Source organism: Octopus bimaculoides, chromosome 4 (genome assembly GCF_046866305.1).
Source record: "Octopus bimaculoides isolate indiv1 chromosome 4, ASM4686630v1, whole genome shotgun sequence".
NCBI classification, from domain to species: domain Eukaryota; kingdom Metazoa; phylum Mollusca; class Cephalopoda; order Octopoda; family Octopodidae; genus Octopus; species Octopus bimaculoides.
This window is the reverse complement of record NC_142931.1, coordinates 57,951,400-57,977,043: the sequence shown is the minus strand read 5'-3', so window position 1 is coordinate 57,977,043 and position 25,644 is coordinate 57,951,400. Positions and strand designations below refer to the sequence as shown.

General features: G+C 32.2%; 1 protein-coding gene across 10 annotated transcripts in view; it reads right to left on the bottom strand.

Annotated features, from left to right (window-relative positions):
* The window catches only part of LOC106874706 (uncharacterized), a 777,908-nt gene that overhangs the window by 141,812 nt on the left and 610,452 nt on the right, over window positions 1-25,644 (bottom strand). For 8 of the 10 annotated variants that reach the window (XR_016241515.1, XM_089350800.1, XM_089350798.1 and 5 more), the window contains 3 exons: window positions 23,543-23,629; window positions 22,212-22,401; window positions 20,374-20,498 (listed from right to left, as the gene is read on the bottom strand). Coding sequence is in view for 7 of the 10 variants with exons in the window: in XM_089350800.1 (XP_089206926.1) it covers window positions 20,374-20,498; window positions 22,212-22,401; window positions 23,543-23,629 (402 nt within the window). In the remaining 3 variants the exon portion in view is untranslated. Of the gene's footprint in view, window positions 1-20,362; window positions 20,499-22,211; window positions 22,402-23,542; window positions 23,630-25,644 lie in introns of all 10 variants that reach the window. The other 2 variants (XR_016241517.1, XR_016241516.1) reach the window with 1 other exon arrangement.

The following is a 25,644-nucleotide window of genomic DNA, read 5'->3' as shown; positions in this document are numbered from 1 at the left end:
ACAAAAGTAAAAGAAATAATTAAAAAAAAACTCCAGAAAGTCAATCAGAGTCACTGCAAAGGACTTCAAGGTTTCAGAATGCACCATCAAAAGAGTTGTGAATGAGGACATCCGGTAGAAGTCAAACTGTGATGCAAAGGAGTTTATGCTAGATGTGACAAGAGAGAATCATTTGATTTGTGCAAAATGCTTGGTGAACAATTTAAAACACCAAGAGGCCAGAATGTCTTGGTTTATATTTGATAAGAAAAACTTCTATCAGGATCAAAAAGTAAACTGAAAGAATGACAGATGGTCGTACAAAGACCTAAATGAAGTCCCAATGGTCTTGCATACTAAGTTCCCAGTAACTATGATAGTTGTGAGAGTCATCAGCAGTGCAGGAGATGTTATGCTTTCTCACCTTTTTCCATAGGGCTTGAGAGGCAATGCCGCTGTACACACAGGTGTTGGAGAAAGTTGTGAGGCCCTGGATAGACAGAATATGCAACAGAAGACTGTACATCTTCCAACAAGAATCTGTGCCATCTCATAAGGCTTAGGACAACCAAAGTATGGATGTGTGCCAATCTCCTTCACTATGTTTTTCTAGACTCATGGCCTCCTAGTTCACCATACCTCAATCCACTGGACTGTTATGTATGGAGTGTCATCAACAGAAAGGTCAACCAACACCCCCATAACACCATGCAATATCTCAAGTGTGCCATAACCAACACTATGTCCAAAATTGATAAAAATCATCTGATTCAGGCATGTCAATGCTTCCAACCCCATATTGAAGCAGCCATTGATGGTGGATTCATTACATATGTATGATGAAAATATTCTGAAGGTTGTACTAATTTGTTTTCAAATACAGCATTTCTTGGATGAGCTATGCGTTTTTACTAAACTTATACAAATAACCTCAAAAAAGAAAAAAAAAAAGATGCACTCTGTATTCATACTTTTAGTTTTGACCTAGTTTTACAACAAAATTGGTATAATTTCCAAAGAAAGAAGCTGAAGTTTCCAGAAAAAGCATCCTGCCTGGTGACTTTTTTAATTAGTAAATTTGTAATAAGCATGTAAAAGAATATGAAATTATGTATGTTAACAGAAAGAGGGAATTCTTGAAATAAAAAGAAAAAAAATCAATAATCCTGTTTCAGTGATATTCATTCATTAGTTAATATCTTTAATGGTTTGTCATAAATATTCTGACTGACCAATCAGTTAGTAACATAATTTTGCTACAGCTAATATGGATTTCTTACTTGTTGCCAAGTCAAAAGATATTTTAGACTCTTAGAATTTCAAGAATCAATGATGATAATGAGAAAGACAACAAAATAATAATTTTACTTGAAGCACTTATGGAAAAATGCATGAAACATTACTAAGACACTGCCTGACCAAATAAAAATAATGTCCTGGAAACTGAAACCCGATTTATTAACCCTCCTCCCACTAACACATAATCTTAATGACACTAACTACTCTTTTCTACATCAATAAATGACAGTGAATATCTTTCTATGAACATTTTTCTCAAGTCAGTTTGCCTTTAAAATGTGTAACCATATCTTAATTAAGATTTTAAAAAGGTTTTTCTAAAATTTCAATGAAACAATTTTTGAGAAAGTAAAATGTTTGTCAGCTTTTCTTCCCCTTTAATATGAATGTCACTAGAAAAAAAACTTTAGAAAGAATTTCAAGAAATGCACTCTATTTTTTTTTTTTTCTGCAATTCAACTTTCATTTCTTTCAAATGAAATTTTGTGAGGTTTCAATAAACAATGTTCTTTAAATTTATTCAAGAAATAAAGAGCTCTTACATAAACAAAAGGATTTAATAAAGTGTATAAAAATGAATAAGTTCGTATGCTGTTGGGAAACATGAATCCTGGTATATTGAATAAAGGCCTTTGTTGTAGAGGGACGCAAATATGTTGCTACCATCATTACCTCTCTTCTATTACTTTCTTGAGTACTGTCCCTCTTTCCTTATTCTCCTTTATCACTTCACCACATTTTCAACCAAATTACTCTGTTTCTCCCCTCATACTCTGGCTCCCTTCCACTCACTTTGGTCCTTTTGACATTACTCTCACTCACCCTCTTGGTCATGCTGCTCTGACTAAAAGGAGACACCATAGAGTAGTGAGGACTTGTACAAGTCTGAAAGACTTGTAGGGTACAAGAAAGTCAGTTGACAGCAAGCCATAATAAAATGCACCCAGTACACTCTGTAAAGTGGTTAATGCCATGAAGGGCATCTAGCTATAGAAATCATGCCAATATGGACTGTATAAAAGAGACTGTCTAGGAGGGCAGTAATTCCAAATAAAAACCAACTCTGACTGTGATGACCAGTTCATTCTATGCCAACACAGAAATTGAATGGATGATAATGATGATAATGATGATGATGATGGCACTAGAAATATTGGTTTTGAATTCAGATTTATTGGGAAGATGACTGTGTGATGTCCATATATTTTCCAAGGGCATTAGCAGCATAAGTGAATTGAAATGTTTACAATCAGGAAGTAAAATCAAGTATTAGGTTTTGCCAAAAGCTACAGTTCAAAATAATTCAAACAACATTTACAAAAAGAAATTTTATGTGTACCATCATGTGACAACCTCAGTCAAATCTAACAAGTCATGAAGGAGTCTCTATATGGTCCCATGAACTGCTAGAAATTGCTGCCAAATCTCCCTTAACTCATACTCAACCATCTTTAAAAAAGGAAGGATATACTAAATAATGTGGTCTTGAGTGCATAATGCCTAACAAAAAGCCAAGATGCTAATGTTAATCTGATGACAACTCAAATCTGACCTGGGGTAAACAACAACAACAACAACAACAACAACAACAACAAAACAAGTTATTGAATCTGTTTTTCAGATTGTCAGAAATTTCTTTCTTTCTTTTCTCATTGCATTTTACATAATTATTAAAAGTTGTTACTATTGATATATAGCCACAAGAGAGGAGTGGCAGAGCAAACAGTCCTATGATCTTAGGTATTCCAGCCATGACTATTTTGCCTTTTAATTAGTAAAATTATTGACTATAGGTACCCCTCCTACCTCTATGTTTATTTGTTTTCAACCATTTTCTTCAAAAACTAACTCCACCATACTGTTTTATTATATCCAAAAACAAATTACAAGATGAAAAACAAAGTAAACTGAACAGAAGGGGAATTTGAATAGCAATTACAGGTATCCTAAATAGAAACTACATTTAATTATATTTACCTTGAATATAATTTAGTATGTATGTATGGATGGATGCATATGTGTGTGTGTGTGTGTGTGTATAAACACACACATATATATTAGGAAAAAATGGAACAATGGTTAGTAGAGAATTATCATTGCATGTTGAGTCTTAATCTGCTGCAGAAGCTTTCAGCTGATTTTTCAAGCTAAAGCTGATATAAGAAGCTTAGATTGCAATGTAATAATCTACAAATGACCAACCACAACCACCACCAGTCATTACTTGCAATCAGGAGACCTCATTGTTGCAGTAAAAAAAAAAAAGAACAGCTTTAGTATATCGGTTTATTTACTCTTTTTTTTTTTAGTTTTAGTTTTTTGTAACAGAAGCAATGATGGTAGTATGTCAGTAGGCACTTTACTATTATTATCTAATCACTGGTGTAATAACAACAAACAAAAACAAACAATGAAAGTGGATGTTCAGTAGCCAACAGTTCAGCCTACTATCATCACTACAAGAAAAGAGAAACGGAAAGTAGAATAGACTTGATAGATAAAAGCAGGTAATTTTTGTAACTTATAGAATAACTATTACATAGTGGGGAGAGAGACAGAGAAGTGCTTACTCTTAGAAAAACAAGCCATTAAGAGAGAGAAAGTTCCAAAATGGTCACAGGCCTGTCAACAGACTTTAGTGTCTAGGAGTGCTTCAGAATATTCTGGGTGGGCACTAATTTGCAATAATATAAAAGTGAGGTTTGAAATTAGTGTTATTACTGTAAATCTGAGGGTGCACTATTGAATAGTGATAATTCAGTGCTATTCACTGCACCTCCTTGCTAGAAGTAGTAGTAAAAGTTCTCTCAAATCACACCCAACTGTCTTATGTTAGGGAAAACACATTAAATAATGTACTAAACCCATTAAAATCCAAGGAAATTAGTAATAATCTGTATCAACAAATAGTTATATAGATAGTTCAAACAATGGAATAAGTTTTATGCTGTGAAGAAGAAGTGAAATTTTGGGAATAGCTGGCCATCAAAGTCACCATACCTCATGAGAGAGGAAAAAAGGTATAAAAAGGTTGTGGGGTTGAAAAATGTAAAAAACTGAAATGTTTGGAAATTTTTTCTGAATTATAATTTCCTCTTTATGAAACAAGATTACTAAAAAAAGTAAAGGAAAAATAACATCCTTGCTTTCCTTTCTCATGAGGTATGGGACAGCTATTTCAAAACTTCATAGGTGAAGTCTACCATTTTGGGCAGAATCTTTTATTAGAGAAAATAAAAGTAGATAGACAGACAGGTAGATAGGGATAGAGAGAAAGTGTTTACTACTACTAGTCAATATTACTAAAGCACAACATAAATTCTATTCCACTGTTTGAACTGTCTGTAAGATGTAGTCCTAACTTTGTAAATTAAAAAGATAGGAAGGCTATAAAAAAAGGAGATATTAGGTAATTTAGGTCACTCCAAGCTCCTTAAAGAAGATGCAATGGTTACAGATAGTTTGACCTGTGGCTAACAACAATAACTAACAGAAACAACTGGTAGTTTAATCTGCATTTGAAGTGAAACAGTTGACAGAAAGACTAATTATACTGTAGTTCTAATCAATGTGTATTAACTAAAAAGGAAAAAATATAAGCAGATATAATATAGTGATAATTACATCATAAATAAGAGGCAGCTCAGTGTCACCACCAGATAGACTGGTTTAGTATGGTTAATTTGTAATTAGTTGATCTGTTACACTGTATAATTATAGCCAACCTTCTAATGAAGAAATATTGTATACAATTCTTGTTACTCTTTGCATTGTTGGACTGTGGCCATGCTAGAGTATCACCATACATTATATAAACTAAGCATATTATACATATCCAAATATATATATTTTTTGTGTGTGTGTGCACGTACATATACAACATACAGCCAATGAAATAACTAAAGTACCAGACCACACACGTGGATATTATACACCATCAACACCAAGTCATGATAGTTTCACCTGATGATCACGCTAGCATGAAACTCAGCTTTTGACATCATAAGAATTTAGAAACTTTGAGATAAAAGTGTAATAATTCTTTTTTTGGAACATTGAAACTTGAAGTATATATAAAGCTATAAATAACAGTGTGTAAATATTGAGTTAAAAACTAGACAGACAGACAGACAAGAAGGAAGAAAAGAAGGATGGCTGGCTGGCTGGATGGATGGATAAATAGATAGATAGATGGATGGATGTAACCAGGATCTCAACTGAGTGGATTCTCAATTACTAAAATAGATCCAAGATTAAGAGTCAAATTTATATTTACAGCTCCATGTAAATTTATACTTACATGGAGCTGTGGAGGGTTTGTCCAAATTTGTTGACATATTCTCTGCCTACAAGGGTGGTACACACACACACACACACACACACACTTCTAAGCATCATCATCACACATATATAACACATATACATAGTAGTAAAAAATAACGTTCATTTTTTTTCTTTGATACAGCCTGTTATTTTTTATCTGCCTTAGATAGATGGAAGTTTCTGTATGCTCTCTCTCTCAATACACACATACATACACAGACACAAACATATTAAATGAATTATAAACTAACAGCTAAGGTTTTAATATAAACATATACGTCTAATGTATAAACATTATATATCTGTAAACATTAATTGGTGCTGTTGTTTAAATGTAGCTCAGCCCTGAGACAACAGATGGGCAATTTGATAAGAAAACCAGATAAACAGCTGAAAGATTTGTGATTTGTATCCACAGTCAAAGCATTTAAGTTTTGCTTGCTAAGTTCATCTGGCTCTATTGGCGTACTGCAGGTATGCATATAATTCAAGGCTTAGAGTAGAAGGAAGGACAACAGTGGCATTGTAAAAGTTGACAAATATTTCCTTAGCTTGCAGTGTTATGTTCAAGTCTGACAAGTCTGGAGACAACAAAGTGTATTTGCCTCTTATATCCACTACATAAAAACTGAATGTAGAATAGTATCTCAATGATCCAACAGAGTTTTGGTACAAACTATCATCACTTTTACAACATCATTAAACATTTAGAGCCTATTGCATTTGCTATTTGAGGATTAGAACAATACTGATTTTAATTTGTTTACTCTTTTATTGATTTCAGCCTCTGGACTGTAGCAATGTTGGGTTTCTGTTGTTCAATCATTTTGACTTCAATACTTAGAGAATACAAAATAACAAAACCAGGTTTAAGTTCAGTGTAAACATAAATACTACCTTCCTTCATATAGTTATATATTAATACAATAGTACTTGCCAACCTACCTTTAATGTAATTCTAAGGGAAGTAACTCAAATTTAGTAAAGAAAAGAAAACAGTTGGTAGTACTAGTAGTGATATTGGCAGAGGCAGTGGTGCCAACAGTGAAGTTGATAATGGTGAATGAAGAAAGGAAGATATATAGAAAGAGAGATGGAGAAAGGTACAGAGAGAAAAAGTGGGAGAGGAAAAGACAGAAAGAGAAAGCAACAGAAAAAAAAGAGAGAAAAAGAAAGCAGAAAATACAATGGATGATAGTAATGGTAAATGGTGGTATTGATGATGTTTATATTTAGTAAAAGTGGAGAGAGAGAGAGAGAGAGAGAGAGAGAGAGAGAGAGAGAGAAAACTCTGTCTTGTTCTGAGACAGCTTGAATAGGCTAACTGCTCTAAGTTGTTAATGTTACTCAGAGCAAGGAGCATAAAAAGATGAACTAGAAATAAATATGAGAAAAAAAAAAAAAAAATTTAATGCTATTTTCATTTTGTCCAAAAGTATAGAAGAGAAGTCTTGGACATGTTTCATCTAACTTTGAGTCATCAGCAAAATATATTTAGTAATACTTGCTAAAATAGGGATGAAAGAAAGAATCAGTAAGTAAACATACAAGACTGGACACTTGTAGGTGTAGGAAAATAAAATTGTTTAGAAAGTAATGAAAATGGAGAAATAACTTTAGGATAACTAGGAAACTCATCTGTAGTTATACATACACTACTTAAAACCATGCATATTAAGTATGATGAGTTTACAGACCCTTATCTTAATCAATAAGTGCACTCTAGGTCAAAAGAACTTTTACTAGATACATTTATAGAAAGCAAGAATGAAAATTATTTCTTTCTACATGCTTCTGCATTGGTAATGAAAGGCAGTATTCATGAGCCTATATTTTTTTCTCAGGGCCTTCAAGACAGGAAGAAAAGTTATTCTCAAACTGACTTGGCCCAAATATTTGCAACAAAGTGAACTCCATTGAATACATTAAGGGAGTTGTTGTTGGTGCTCCGTCGCTTACGATGTCGAGGGTTCCAGTTGATCCGATCAACGGAACATCCTGCTTGTGAAATTAATGTGCAAGTGGCTGAGCACTCCACAGACACATGTACCCTTAACGTAGTTCTCGGGGATATTCAGCGTGACACAGTGTGACAAGGCTGACCCTTTGAATTACAGGCACAACAGAAACAGGAAGTAAGAGTGAGAGAAAGTTGTGGTGAAAGAATACAGCAGGGTTTGCCACCATCCCCTGCCGGAGCCTCGTGGAACTTTAGGTGTTTTCGCTCAATAAACACTCACAACGCCCGGTCTGGGGATCAAAAGTGCAATCCTATGACTGCGAGTCCGCTGCCCTAACCACTGGGCCATTGTACCTCCACATTAAAGGAGTACTAGGTGATGTATTAACCCAGGCAGTGGCTTAAGTCTAACATCCAAGACATCGGAAGACAAAGAGCTGAAACAAATACCACAAGGTATCTCACCTGCTGCTCTGAAAAGTTTTCCAATCTATCACCGTGGACTAGTACTCCAAAAAGATAAAAAGTAAAGTCTTGGTGATATTTAAACTCAGAGTACAGAAAACTACAACAAATATCACAAAATATTTTGTCCTGTGTTCTGAATACTCTGTCAATTTGCCACCTATCTAATAATATTGAACACACACATGTACTCATACATTTAAAAAGCAACCAATCCCTAAGCTAATTATTTGGAGCAGTTTAGATTGAACATAGCAGCTTGTATATAGAACAGTCTGAAACTAAATGCTACCATAAAGATACAGATGGAAAATTCATAATCATAAAAAAAGGTCTGTCTTATTTCAATTGATAACTACTTGAAAATTTTACCCAATTATGTCACACACCATTTCCTTCAGACTAAAACTAATATGATATCTGCTATAACTTGTTAGTTGAACCCATTATTTGAGTAGTTAAATCTGAGAATGACTCATTGCTGTAATAACTTTGGAAGCTTCAGTGGATCATACAGCAAACATTTTATAAACTTCAATTCAAATAATAATTATGTTGTACAAGTGGTAATTAGTAATTCATATTATTGATTTCTGATAATGGCTACAAAATTTAGGAGAAGGAAAAGCCAATCATATTGACCCTAGTACTTGGCTGCCACTTATTTTATCAACTCCAAAGAATGAAAGACAAAGTCAGCCTTAGCAGGATTTGAACTCAGAAACTCATTCTATTAAACTGTAATATTTACAGGTCTATCTGAAAAGTATATAAAAATACTGTTTTATGAGTAAGATAAGTTTTGAAATATATGAGGGTAAATCCTGAAGACTTTGCTTACATAGTACTAGTAGATGAGTGGATAGTAAGTAAAACAATAATAATCAAACTATAGGAAAGTTGGAACCAATAAACTTAATTCTAGTCAAATTACTGAATATGATTTAGCAATGTGGGATGAGAAAATTAAGACTGAGAAAAGCATGTCAAATGAAATTGATGATGACAACAATGACCATATAAGGGAGTGGAGAAAAGACAATGAACATCATATACAGGAATATTACTATTAGTCATTAATTTTCTACTTTATATATTTTACAAAGTATCATTATGAAATTCCCTGATTCCTTATGAACAAAATGGTGGACCTTTGTACTAACACACATAAAAAACATATAATATGCAATTTAATAAATTTCAATCCAATTTATTTGTGAAAAGCCCTTAACCAACATTAATTAAATAATCAATACTAAAATAACTGCTGCTCTTGAAAGGAAAAGCATAAAATCTTTTCTAAAGCACTCCTCAGGATATGTAAGAATTCAAAGCAAGTACTTATGTCTTGCTTTGGGCCCTCAACTCCTTGTTGGAATTCCAAGGACACTAAAGTGATGTAGAGTTGTCTTGGTTTCCCTCTCCACACCAGGTCTGACCACAACTGATTTTGTCCAGAAGAGAGAAAAACAGATAAACTAAAAGAAAGAGAGAAAGGGAAGAATCAATCCTTAAAGGACAAAATGCAAAGTTTACCGCAACAGGATTTGAGTTCAAGGCAGAGAGAGAAAGATAGAGCCAGAACAATTAATGCAAAGCAATTATCTGATGCTTTAACAACCCTGTCAATTGGCCACACTTATATCAATATTGGAATATATCGGGTTAAAACACAAATAGGAAAAAGTACTTATTGGGGTTTTCAATTAGGTGTGCTGCAATTTTTAAAACTGCTATATATTTATGTATGTGTGTGAGTGTGAGCATATTTGTGGATTGTTGTCAGTGACTGTCATTCATTTCTAATATTCCAAGAAAATATGTCTGGCCACAGGGGAACTATTACCTTGTTTAGAAACAGGTAAGGGTTGGCAACAGGAAGGGAATCAGGTCATAGAAAATCTACCTCTATAAACATTGTCTGATCCATGTGGGTATGGAAAAGTGGATATTAATAGGGCAATAATAATGATGATGATGAATTTAAGCTTTAGAAAATCCATGCTAATGCTTGAGCATCTTGCAAAAGATGCTATTCATAATTTTGTCATACACAAGTATAATTAGTGAAAAGAAGAAAACAATAATTTACCATATATTTTCTTTTTGAATATTTAACTTTTAAATGACACTTTTTGCTTTAAGCATTTCGTGTGAAATGTGTCAGCAATTTTCATTTGATCTCTAGTGCATCACAAAGATTGAGAATTACTACCTTAGAGCTTGTTACTAACAGAAATTGAAACTGAATGCAAGACCATTTCATTGTTTATTTTCCTCTGTGTGTGTGTGTGTGTGTGTGTGTGTGCGCGCGCAAGTGCGTGTGTGCAGGAGAGTGTTGAGCAACCAACCCGGACAGTAAGGTATTCTGGAAATATGTATGTTCAAAGCAGAGGCTTCTCTCTCCAGTTGGTCCTCTTCGTAATCCCCACACAAGCCAGATTACTGATGATCCCAAAGAATGCACAAAACTCATTGCTGAATGCTATGCAAGCATTTTTACTGTCGAAAACCAAAATGTACCATCTCTATTACCTTTGACACCAAATTCCATAACAACTATGGAATTTACACCTGCAATGCTGTGACGTCACCTTAAGAATAAGCACAACTATGCCTCTCCTGGTCTTGATGGTGTTACATACCTACTTCTCAACACGGTGGGTACTTTCTTCTGCACCAGCTTTCACTCTTCTTTCAGTTCTGTCACATGATGGTACACAGTTTTTCACTCAGAGTTGCTGAAGCATGGAACAAACTACCTGCATCAGTTGTTAGTTGCCAAGACATTGCATCCTTTAAAACCTCCATCCTTCCTGAAATTTGCCAACACTACAATTGATACCCCACCCCCTCCATATACATGCACACATGTATATCATGACTCGTACACTGTTTACTTTCCTGACTTTTGAACATAATTCTATGTATTGTACATGAACCTTTGATGAGTTGTAGTGCACCTGAGCACTGTACACAATAATTTCATTATTATTATTATTTTATGTGCAAGAGAGTTTGTAAGAGAGTGTTTGTGTAAAACAATATCTGTTTGTAGACAAACGTACCATCTCCATCACCTTTGACACCAAATTCCATAACAACTGGTCTTGATGGGGTTACATACCAAGGGAGCTAAAAACAACAAAAATCTTTTTAGAAGGAACTAAACTATGCACTATTTGGAAATAAGTGTTTCTCATACTAGCTCTCATTTTTATTCCCTTTGTTTCTATCCATCCACACATAAATATGTATGTAGACACACAACTCTCTGTTCAAATATTTTAACATCAAGTTTTGTGAAAGTACATGAACTAAACATGGCAGTGAAAATAATACTCACTTAAACATACAATTCATGTACCTAATTTTTTTAAGCATTATTAAAAGAAATAATAAAAATATTGATTCAGTCATTTTTTGTTCAATCCTGCTTTGTCCATCATTAAAATAAAATCAAGTCCAACACAATAAGCAAACCAAAAGATGATAGTTTTACTCACTGGAAATAGAAGTCAAACGTTCTTCAAATCACATTCTATCATCAAGAAAAAGGAAGTAAACTTTTGGCTATGCAGAAACATGGGATAAAAACGACTTTGATTATAAGTTTGGTCTACCAGGACTAACAACAATTAAAATAAATAAAAAAATTGCATTATATATACATATACTTGTATATATAATGGAATGTCTGTCCTTACTATATCATGTGAGTGCCCTGGGAAGGTAAAAGGCTAAGGAAGTCACTCAACAATAAATCAAAGAGTGGAATCCTTCAGATGATCCAATGCCCTCTTTGACACCCTTCCAGTAACTTGAGGGTAGGTAGAGCTGAGATCTCTAGCCTTGTAAGGCAATTTACCTAAAATAAGGCCATGCCAATGTAAAACCTACAGTTTGCTGGTCACTAGTCATTTTAGCCAATAGAGTCACTGTAATCAGATCTGCAAGTCAATAGAATAGAATTGGATTATGTGAACTGACCCTCAATTTAAAACTATTAAGCACTGACAAGAAAAAAAATGCTCTGCAGCATCAAGGATCAATTCACATAACTACTTGAGGGCATGCTACTCCTCCTCATGATCTTCAGATGCAAAAATTGGATGGATGGATATATATATATATATATATATATATATATATATATATATATATATATATATATATATATATATATGTGTGTGTGTGTGTGTGTGTGTGTGTTTATGTATAATGAAATTTCACACACACATACACACGTATATATAGATGCAAGTGTAGCAGTGTGTTAAGCAGCTTGCTTACTAACCACATGGTTCCAGGTTCAGTCCCACTGTGTGGTAACTTGGGCAAGTGTCTTCTAATATAGCCTCAGGCTGACCAAAGCCTTGTGAGTGGATTTTGTAGATGGAAACTGAAAGAAGCCCATTGTGTATGTGTGTGTGTGTGTGTGTATATATATATATATATATATATATATATATATATATATATATATGTCTGTGTGTGTTTGTATCTGTGTTTATCACCCTATCACCCTCTGACAACCAGTGTTGGTGTGTTTATATTCTCATAACATGATGGTTCAGCAAAAGAGACTGATACAATAAGTACTAGACTTTAAAAAAATAAGTCCTGGGGTTGATCTGTTCGACTAAAACCTTTCAAGGTGGTGCTCCAGCATGGACACAGTCAAATGACTGAAACAAGTAAAAGAGTAAAAGAAAAGAACAAAAGAATATGTATTTATATATATATGTATGTACATATGAGAAGGGATGACCACTAAGTGGACATCCATTATACTAGAGATAGACCATCTACGGTCAAACCACAAAAAAAAAAAAGAATGTTCTCTAGGGAAATTCAGCACACACCAGAACATGAACGGGCAAGACAAATGAAAATATACAAAATAAAAAATTAATCATAGACCAGGTTTTGCACATTATTGAATTAATGTAATTTTTTACTTACACAACCCATCCGAGGCTCATCAGTATGACCGTTCAATTCAATATAATTTGCAGAACAATACACGAATTGTCCACATAAAATTAGATATGTGTACAGTTCTACCGATTACATTGGGGTTATTTTCAAAAGTCCCAAATTATATTGAATTGAACGGTTGTACTAATGAGCCTAGGATGGGTTATGTAAGTAAAAAATTACATTAATTCATTAATGTGCGAAACTTGGTCTACAATTAATTCTTTGTTTTGTATATTTTCATTTGTCTTGCCCGTTCATGTTCTGGTGTGTGCTAAATTTCCCTAGAGAACATTCTTTTCTTTTGTGGTTTGACCGTAGAGGGTCAATCTCTAGTATAATAGATGTCCACTTAGTGGTCATCCCTATCTCATATATATGTAATATAATTTTTCTGAATTTTCAGAATTTTCTTTATGCTAGGCCACTGGTTTTAAATTGGTGTTAATTAAATTAATATCTAATTTATCACCCTTATTATTTAAATTTTAATAATTTATATACGTATGTATGTATAAAATCCCATTAAACACATGCACATTCCTATGTGTTTGTTCCTAAGTACAAAGTTTACAGATAGAAAGTACTCACTACTTCAAGAAATAAAGTATGTTATATTCTTTATTAGATGAAAATGCATATTTATATTACAATCACACATACACACAAGCTATAAATATACACACAAAGAGATAGAATAATGTTAGAGACTAGATCATATGATGATATATTATTGACATTTATAGTATATTTTTATATATATAGATAATACTAGCAAAAAAATAAATTGAAAGTGAATGTAACTGTATTTTCAGTGAATTTTCGACTCTTCAATTACATAACTGCTCTTTTTCTCTCTCACTCTGTGTGTGTGTGTGTTTCCCCAGAAGTGTCACAGCTGGATGTTTGAAACCAATCAATGAACAACTAAAAAATTAACTAAAATCTAGGTTGGTGATTTAGCAGAATTATTTGAATGTAGGGCAAAATGCCTTGCATAGTTCGTTTTGGCTTATTTTGTTCTGAGATCGCTGATCTGGCTCCCAGGTAACTTTGATGGAGTTCACTCCGCTGTAAGCATTCAGGTGATATCTCCAGTTTGTGTGTAAATGCTTCCTTTCCCACGTACCGGTCTCAGCAGTCAAGAAAGGAAAAACAAATGATGTATGTTGTCCTTTCCTTCCCTGAGTAAATAGTAAAAAAAAGTTGGTGGGGAGCTGCCCTTTCCTCCCTGACTAGAGGCACACAGTTCAGTTTCTACTAAAATAAATCCTGGTTATTTTTTTATACATTCTTAAACTGTTGTCTACAAATGGATATTGTCTTAAACATTGACACTCTTATACATTATTATGACAAAATCATACATACACATTTAAACACTTGGACACATGCAGATCTATGTAAACAAAACTCTTTTAACTTGTACTTATGTCACAATGACACTAGAGTTCCATTACTAAGGCAGTGAGCTGGCAGAATTGCTAGCCTGCTGGACAAAATAAATGCTTAGCAGTATTTTGCTTGTTACTACATCCTGAGTTCAAATTCTGCCAAGGTCGATAAACTAAGTACCAGAGAAACACTGGGGTCATTGTAATTGACTAGCCCCTTCACCCAAAATTTCAGATCTTGTGCCTTTAGTACAAAGGACCACCGCCGCCACCAGATGCAAAATCTTGTTGCCCCATAACATCTCAGGTTGAGACTTGGGTGTAACTCATATGAATTAAAGCTAAACCAAGACAAATAATAATAATGATGATGATGGTGATGACGATGATGACGATAATAATAATAATAATAATGATGATGATGATGATGATAATACAAATCATTGATGTAGCCAAACCAAATGACATGAATGTTGTGAGAAAAGAGGTTGAAAAAATCACCAAGTACTCTGAATTGAAAGTGGTAATGATGGCAAGATTGTATGAAATGCGAGAAGGTAATGTAAAAGTGATACCAGTGGTGATCAGCGCATTGGGCTCAATTCCATTGAAACTTCAAGACTTCTCAAGGCAACTGGAAATCCCATGCAAGATTGATGTCTTGCAAAAAGCAGCCTTATTGGACACAGTGCACATCTTAAGGAAAGTATTATCTGTCTGAGGTCCTTGTTGTGACTGAGATGACTAAAGACTCCAGTGCATTTTTACCTACATTGTGTTACAAAGGAATAATAATAATCCTTTCTACTAAAGGTACAAGGCCTGAAATTTTGCAGGAGGGTCCTATTCGATTACATTGACCCCAGTGTTTCATTAGTACTTAATTTATCAACTCCAAAAGGATGAAAGGCAAAGTTGACCTCGGCAGAATTTGATCTCAGAACATAGCAACGGGCAAAATACTGCTAAACATTTTGCCTGGTATGCTATGAAGGTCTGACAAAATCAAGATAATGATAATGATGAAGTGACTGAACTATAATGAAAATAAGGCACACTAATAGACAAAGGAATTTTTTGATTAACTAAGGAAATGCAACAGGCATAGAAAGAAGGCCCAATGTCTCTCCTGATAAATCCAGGAGAGAGGGGGGGGGGGAGAAAGAGCAATGAACACACCTCTGACCAGCTTCTCTGCAATACTATCTCACTCACCCATTCACTCTGTCAGCATTATATTGTTTTTCAATGTCAAGAATGCAGCAAAACCAGAAAGTGAAGAGAGAGGAGAAAAGAAAAGAGCAGGGATAAGAGAAGTGTGAGGGGGAGAAGGAAGAGATGAAATAACAGTAGCTGCCTGGGAAACTGATTAAGGAAAAAGGCAGTGGTTGACCTAATTTGATTAGAAAATTGATATTTATGTAGTATATATAAATTTTATCTGTAATGTGGAAGTAATGCATATGAAAGACAGACAGACAGAAAAGTAGAGAGAGAGAGAGAGAGAGAGAGAGAGGAGAAGAACGTAAAAGACGAAATCACTTTTATATATGTTTTAGAGAAATTGATATACAAGTTACATTAAAAATTATTTTGACTAAATGAAAGTAATAAAAATAAATTATCTAAATACACATCACAAAAACTAATGAAGTAAAGCAATAAAAATATCTAGCTTTAAGGATGGGTGCAATCAAATTCACCCCCACCACTTGACATTTTTACATACACCCAAAGTAAGAAATTACTAGTGAAAATAACAATTTAATCAATATACTGAATATGAGAATTATTTAGTTATTTATAGATTATTATTATTATTTATGTAAATAAAAAAAGTTATTTAAATGGTATATAGGTATTCATATATAAAAACAAATCAACTTTACGTTCAAACTATCAACTGGAAAAAGAAAAGACAATAAAAATTAAGTTTTTATTTTATTTACTTAAGATGAAGATGAATGATCCACAGAATGGGGTGAGGAGACTTCGGTAAATCATTATATGATCCCTGTTAATTAATATTGTCTGCAGTATGTTCATATTACTAGTTATCCAAGAAAATTCAAACTGTAGTTAAGACACATGATTTTTTTTTTTTGTCCTAGATACTCTCACATTATTAACAATGAATGGATTCCCTACTACTACTACTAATAATAATGATGATAATAAATAATGATGATGGTGAGAATGTTATTGTTATTATTATTATAGTACAAAGCCAGCAATTTTGAAGAGAAGGGAAGTCAATTACATGAACCTCAGTTCCTGACTGGTACTTTATTTTATTGATATGGAAAGGAGGCAAGGCAAAGATGACCTCCATAGGATTTGAAGTGTCAGTTTGTTACTTTTAATAATAGTTTCTAATTTAGGCACAAGGCCGGCAATTTTGATGAGAGGGTATTGATTACATTGACTCCAATACTTGACTGATATTTACTTCATTGACTACGAAAGGGTGAAAGGTAAAGTTGAACTCAGTGAAATTTGCATTCAGGACATGAAAATTCCGAACAAATATGCAAAGCATTTCTTCCAACACTAATTATTCTACTAATCAACTGACCTCAATACAATATGATGATTGTGACAAAATTGTAATATCTGCATTGATATGAATAAATAAACATAGTACAACTGACTTAAAAACATATTTTTCAGATGATCCAGTTTAAACGGAAGGAACAAAGAAAAATAAAGAGATTCTATAAAAGAACTTTACATGAATCTCTATAAAAAAGGTGAGAAATTGGCATAATAATGTTCTGAATATATTTATCTTTTCATGAAAAATCTTTTTTTTTTTTTTCCTTTTTTGTTGAGAGATATATGGTTGATTGAATCACCTACAGTATATTACTACTACTAATATTGAATTTGGAAGGGCGAAAGGCAAAATTGAACTTAAAACTATGAACTATTAAACATGTTTTGTAAAGTATCAAATTTGGCTCTCAACAATGTCTCAATAGAAAAAAGGCAGTTAAAGGACTCGGGTAAAATTGAAAGCAGGAAGTGCTAAAGCTGCAGGTATGTTAAGGCATGTGTGGGAAAATGTGAAAAAAAAACCAAAACAAATTCTATATAACCATTTTGTGTAAGACATGATTAGTGAAATGAGTAGCTGTGCACAGTTACCTACCATCCTACATAATTTGATACGGTCAGGATCATGAAGAGGACCTTTCCAATCAGCAATGATATCAGAATCCATTGTAAAAATATCTTCAATAACAGTTGTGAGCTGTAAAAAAATGCCCTTCATAGTCTGTAACTACTATTCCTATATAAACCAACTGACTTGTGTTGTAGCACTTAACATCAACAACTGGCATGTAATCCACATGTTTATTGCTTCTACAGTGAAGTAGATCATCAGACAATGGAAGATAGTGTTTTTTCAATGTTACACAATAACATTGTGACATGTGAGAGATAACAAATAGATTTTTTTTCCTTTCAATTAATCCTCTTCATTTTTCAAGATAAGTGGCAAAATAGCAGTGGTATTTCCTTATAACTCATTTGACAGCTCTATCAGTTTACATAGATTGTGAGTATTAGTGCATTCGGTCATAGTAACAAGTGATATAAATAAAATGAAACAAGACTATAACTAGAATACTAGAAGACAACTACAAGTAAAGCAACTGAGTATAGTTTAGTAGATGTGTAACAGTGAGATGTTTACAGGAAGAACGATGGTACCACATATTAGGTGGTGTTGATCAAGCAACATAACACTCTGAGTGAAAGAGATGACTACACTAAACTCTATTAATAACTACAGGAAACTATCATCAGTCAATCAATTCAGTCAACCAACAAGCCAGCCAACCAACCAGTAGGATTTGGTGATGTGGTAAAATATATAATAAAATCATTTGATTTTAACAGGATTATTCTAAGAATATTATTTATAATTAAGGTTGGTGAGAGAGAGGGAGAAAGGGAAATAAAAAGAACAATGATATTAGAAACAGCAATTTTTTCTTTCTCAAATTGAACAAATAAATCTAAACAGATTTTATTTAAGTCATACAGACAGATTATTATCAAAGAGGAGCAGATACCTACTTAAATAAAAACTCATGAACATAAATGAAATGACATATATAAAGATGCAAATAAATCTGAGTAATTCATTAATAGAAAAATAGAGAGAAGAATAAAATGCAGAATGGAAGTTTTAATATCTGACATTTCTAGTTTTTTGTTCTTGTTTGTTTATAGACTTAAGTAGATTTATCCATGATGTCAATAGCTACTGAATCCATATGATCTCTAGTTTACACAACAGCAGTAGCAACAACAATATGACATTTGCTATTTAGCAATAAGAAACCTCTCAAATTAGTATTAAACTAGTTGTATTCAGTTTATGATATAAATCCAATAAATTAATTAAAAAAAACAAACAGTAAGATTGGAAATTGAATAATACACATCTCAGAAGAGGTAAAACATTTTAACAACAGCAGCTATTGTCTATCTGAATAAAAGTTCTGTACTAGAGTAATAAAACTGTAAGGTGTTAAGTGGAACAATAAAAGCTGGATTATACAAACATTTTACTAAAGGAAAATACAACCACTGAGAGAATCCATTAGAGTTTTCAAACAATTAAAACCTCAGCTAAAAGACAGGGTGATGTCATTAAACAATTTAAGCTGTCTTTTGATATCATTACACTTGCTTTCCAACAACGAATGCCTTAATTCCAACTGTTATTTCTTATTTTTAAAAAAAATTTGTTAGAATCTGAGGCAAAATCAGATTAAGTTTTAGCTTCAAACTGAGTTTTATCAAGTTATTTGATATTATTTAGCATCATGAAATATCATAAAAGAAATTTGTATAAGTCAATAACTAAGGCCACAGGCTAAGTTCACACAAACAATTGCAGATGTTCATTAGAAAAAAAATCAAAAATAATTCTAAGAAACAATAAAAGAAAGATACTAATCTAGTAATACAATTCATTTCAGACAGAAAATGAAAGTAATGTTTTTACAATAAAATATTCTTAATTTTATTTTTCACATATTGATGAATGATTAGTATCTTTGCATAAACTGATATATATCTAAAGTCTGATTCTATTATTGGATATATCTGGTTATAGGGTGAAATAAGTACATTTCTCAAATTACTAATTATTTCAATTCCATGTAGCATCTATTCATTATAATCATTGGCTTTTTCTCTTATTTTGTTTATATATATATATATATATATATATATATATATATATATATATATATATATATATATATATATAGCGAGAGAGAACAGAGAGATACATATATTTCTTTCCTTTCCTGAGCATCCAATAACACAGTACTTGTTCCATGTCCTCGCGTTGTTTTTTCTTGCTTGTTCTTGTTTAGATTGACTATATATATATATATATATATATATATATATATATATATATATATATATATATATATATATATACATACATACATACACATATATATACATACACATATATATACATACATATATACACATATATACATATACATACATAAATACATACATACATACATATATAACTAATTTAGAGACGAACCACCACTCTACAACTCAGTCAACTAAGTGGTGGTTCATCTCTAAATTAGTTATATACATATATATTATATATTACGAAATCTGGTGCAATATTATACCGATTTTTGCCTGTAAGGTTGGAATAAGTTTTTATTCCCTAATATTATTACTATAATACTTTAAATACACACACACACATATATATATACATACATACATATACATACATACATACATATACACATTGGTAAGAAAGCATATTTGAGTAGGTAAATAAACATAAATATAATAAGTTTGCATTTTTGAGCTAAAAGAAAAACTGAATAAATATGACATGAAAATTGTATATCAATTTAAAAAAGAGACATTATAGGTAACTAGTTTTTAAAAGTTATACAAGACACTTACCCGCCGGGCTTTGGTGACCAGATAAGAAGTCCGATTCATTTCTGATATAGTTTTCTGTGACTGACTTTGAGGTAATTTCCCCTGCAGAAATTCTTTCATAGCTTCTGATGAAAGCGTGCTACCACCTAAGGTGGAAAGATAAAGAGTCAGTAATATACTGTCTAGCAAACAGAATAGTCTAAACACAAACTAGAGCACAAAGAAAATAAATATTCTAATATGAAAAATAAACTAACCCTATATTACATGGAAAAATGCGAGCAAGAGAAATAATGTTCTTAAGATTATAAACCTGGAAAATTACAGGACAAGTTATTACACTTGGAAAAGTTCAGGACAACTTATTACATCTGGTAAAGTACAGAACAAGAAAATTTTTACTTAAGATATTGCAGCTAAGGATAAAATTTCAAATAAAGTATTTAGATTTAGAAAATATTAGCTTTTATTAAACCTAAACATTTTATTACAAGTTATAACTTCTATTTGTTATGACTTGTTGCTTCTATTAAAGATAAAAAATAACTCAATTAAAATATTTTTTACATGTTAATAAAATTCATTTTTTTAATTATTGATTAATAATTATAAATTTGAAAATAGGTTATAAAAAATAATAGTAGTAGATAATTAGTACAATAAATAAAATAATACAAAAATTAGTTACATATTAAAGTAAAATCTACTTATAACAACAAATTCATAGTAAAATTTGCTTGAGTTATTGTCTAAGTTATTGGCCAAGTCTTCACATTTTTAGTCTTGACCCAATGCCTATTCTTTTTTTTTATATAATTATACTTTGCACTAAACTTTAGCTATATTGGTACTTCTGGCACTAATTTTTAAAGTATTCTAGCGTGTCGATATTTGATGGTACCTTTTTTAATTGTAATGTTACTTTGTAAATTAAAATCAAGTAATTTTTAATATTCAGATTTTATCCTTAGCTGTAATATTTTAATATTTTAAGTAATTTTTTCTTGTTCTGTACTTCACCAGATGTAATAAGTTGTCCTGAACTTTTCCAAGTGTAATAATTTGTCCTGTAATTTTCCAGGTTTATAATCTTAAGAATATTATTTCTCTTGCTCACATTTTCCCATGTAATATAGGGTTAGTTTATTTTTCATATTTTTTCATATTTTTCATAGAATATTTAGAAAGTGATACAAATGGAAAGAATAGTATTGAAGAATTCATTTCTCTTCCACCCTGTATATTGCATCAGTCTCATTTACTGACCATGGCCTGATACATTTATTTAAAGATAAAAACAGAATTTGAAGCATTAGCATTGTTATTACTAAACAGCAACTATCTTATAACTTGTGAATCTATCAACAAGTAACTAAGTTATGAAATGCCAGGTGTGGAGACATGTGTCTGGAAATGGAGAAGAACCATTGATTGAATTGTTACATAAACAGAGTCTATCACCAAGAATTCTAGAATATGAAATTGAGAGAGAGAGAGGAGTTAAAATGTACTGAAAACTATCCTAACAGTTTATTTCTTCTACCTGCTAATGAAATATTTGTCAATTAGTTATACATATGTATCTCTCCAAAGTATTTATTTTCAACTAGGAAACTGAGTGATTCAGGAATATCTTTGCATCTTTGGCGATCAAAATACAAACTAAACACTTATTTCTCACTAGGTTGGATATCTTGAATATACATAAGGACAGTTTAGGTTCTTTCATTAAAACAGATATTAGAATCAGATGAAACTAAGAACTACAATTTTGAGCTGTAAACAATAAAAATACCCTTTTCCCCACCCTAACAACAAAATTATTTCCAAAAAATATAAAAGAAATATTGATTGATTACCCAAATCAGATTTTGGTCTTGGTCTTGAGATTGTAGACTCACGATGTTCTCGCAAATGTCTGGGATCAAAATAGCTTGCAACCTGTTTGACATGTTGAGGCCAATGGACATTAATATCTGATTTCGGTCGTTCACGACTTGATACAGAATGCTTTCGATGAATAACTTCATGAGAATTTTCAGAAATCATCTAGAGAAAAACATGAAAATTGTAATCAATATCTATGTTAAAAATCTGGTGAAATTCAGTACAGTTTTGAAGTAAATAGTAAACAAATAATAAGAAGATTGTTTCTGATATAAGCATAAGGTCAGAAATTGGGAAAAGGAAGTTAGTTAAATCAACCTAAGTACTTGACTGTGCTTTATTTTATCAATCTCATTAGGAATGAAATTCAAAATCATAAACAGCTGGAAACAAACTCTAATAATTCTACAAATTCATTGACAACAACAATAATGGTATTTTCTGATACAGATATAAGGCCTGAAATGTTGGTAGCTGATTAGTCAATACCATTGACCCCAGAGGGATGAAAGACAAAGTTGATCTCAGTGAGATCTGAACTCAGAATGTAAACTGTCAGGATAAATACTGCAACACATTTGCCAATTCACCACTCTTAATAATTGTTTCTAAATCAGGTACATAGGCAACTGTTAAACCAGCTGACTCTTCTATTTGTTTCAGTGAGTAAATTGCAGCAAGGCTGGCCTATAACCTTGAAGGGGTTAAGTCAATCAATACCAACCCCAGTACTTTTTAACTTTGGTACTTATTTCAATGATCTTCATTTGTAGCACAGCTAAAGAACAGAATATAAACTTAAACACTGTTTTTTCAAAACAGACATGTACACATATATGTATGTATATGATGGACTTCCTCGCAGTTTCTGATTATCAGTTTTGCTCATAGGGCATTGTTCAGCCCAAGGTACCAAGCTTTGGGACTGAACCCAAGACTATATGGATGCAAAATATTTTTGAAAATATTGGTCATGATCATTCACCAAAGAAATTTCTCTACCATATATATATATATATATATATATATATATATATATATATATATATATATATATATATATAAAGAAAACTATCAATATTTTCATTAACATAATTCAAACTAATTTTATTGCATTTTTATTACAAAATAATAAGGGTTTCTAACTTTAGCACAAAATATAGTGAGAAGCAGATTGGAAATGAACAATACAATGGCCCTAGTAATATTTATTGACTTACCCCCTCCTCCTCCTTCATGCACCCAATCCCGCTAAAAAAAGGTATTCCAAAAAATGAAAAAAAAAAGTAGATTGCATATTTACTTGCTCATTTCCCAAAGTGACATCAACAACTTTAAAATCATATCCATCTCTCCTTTCTTTTTCCTTTCCTATTTTCCATTGATATACCTAAAGAAGAAGAGAACACAAAACACAGATAGTCAAAAAACTGAGAGAATAATGCAAATAAGGATTTCTCATGCCATAAAAAAAATGGTATATAACATAAATTAAGTATAATGATCCAGCACTTTTTTAAATGCAAAGTAGGTTTTACTGTACCCCTAAGTTGTGTTTGTGTGTGTTTATGCAATATGTAAGGGGAAAAAACTGAAGCAGATATAGTTCAGAGATTATATCTCAGGGAAGTATTTTTTTTATGCTTTAAAAGTAGAATCAATAATAAAAATATGATTTGGAGAAATAAATGATTCAACCAAATATTTTTTTATTAATATATATTTATGATTGTTCTATTTTAGACAATAGAAATATTTAGATATGTAAAATTTTAATTTCAAATGTTTATATACACATTATATATGAGCATTTGTATTTAGCGTGTATGGGGAGGCACATATGTGTACGTTCAGCTAGATACTCAAAATACAATTGAAACAAATTCTCTGAAAGCTTTTATGTAAAAGATTTTGGCATGGTTGCAAGCATGGCTGAGTGATGATGAAGTTCACTTCACAATCACATGGTTCCAGGTTTGATTCCATTCTCTAACATCTTTTTTACAATTGTCTTCTATTATAGCTGTAAGTCAACCAATATCTTGTGGGTTAAATTTTATCAATGAAAACTACACAAAAGTTTGATGATGCTAGTGTGTATATACATACACACCAACAAACTTTTGCACAGTTTGTGTGTGTGTGTGTGTATACAGTTGTATGTTTGTGATTATGCTTACATGAGTCTTAAACACAAGTGTTATTTATATTTGTGTCTTTTCGTAGCTTGTAACTTAGTCATCTGAGAAACTGGTTTTGATAAAATATGTACCAAACTGAAATAAGAAATGCCCCAGTATGATCGCTTTTCAGTGACTGAAACCACTAAAAAAGAAATAAAAAATTGAATAAAACAACTATTATTATTTGGTGTGCTCGTTAGCACACAAGGCAAAATGCTTAGCAGCATTTGGCGAGCTCAACTTTATCTTTCATGCTTTTGGGGTCGATGAAATAAGTACCAGTTGAGCACTGGGGTTGATGTAATCAACTAACCACCTCCTCCAAAGTTTCAGGCCTTGTTCCCATAATAGAAAGAGTTAGCATGGTAGTGAGCTGGCAAAATCAACAGCACACTAGAAAAAAATGGTTAGTGGCATTTCTTTCACATTTATGTTCTGTGTTCAAATTCTGCATTTCATCCTTTTGGAGTCAATGAAGTAAGTAAAAAGGTTTATTATTGTTATTATTATTATCATTACGAAGGTAGTGAGCTTGCAGAATCGTTAACACACTGGATGAAATGCTTAGCGGTATTTCGCTCATTGTTATGTTCTGAGTTCAAATCCCGCCGGTGTTGACTTTGCCTTTTATCCTTTCAGGATCAGTTAAATAAGTACCAGTGAAACACTGGGGTTGAGGTTATCGACTAGTCCCTTCCCCCAAATCTCAGGCCTTGTGCCTATTGTAGAAAAGATTATTATTATTATTATTATTATTAAGAAAACTTTAAGACAGTGGTTTTATGGTATTTGGTTATGACTCTTTTTAGTTTTTGAGTTCAAATCCCACATAAGTCAACCTTGACAGTTATCCTTCCAAGGTCAATTAAGTATAAATTAGGTGCTGGGGTGTATATAATATAACCACCTGTTCCCATCAGACTAGAATACTGGCCTTGTGCCTGTTAAAAATTATTTTAAAGAATAAACTGCTAATACTGATGCATGCAATGGTTTAACAGTTTATCTTAAATTTCTTGTACCAAGAATAGAATTTAATAATAAAATATATAGCAACACACAAAAAAAGAAACCTGTCATGAATAAATAAATAAAAATTATTGCTCAGTGCATAAGCACCAAAGTTTTTGGATGTTGGAACTAATGAGAAATTTCAACATTCATGTTTTTTCTGAAAGTTATTAGCAACTTATCTAAAGAAGGGGAAATAAGTTTATGCAAG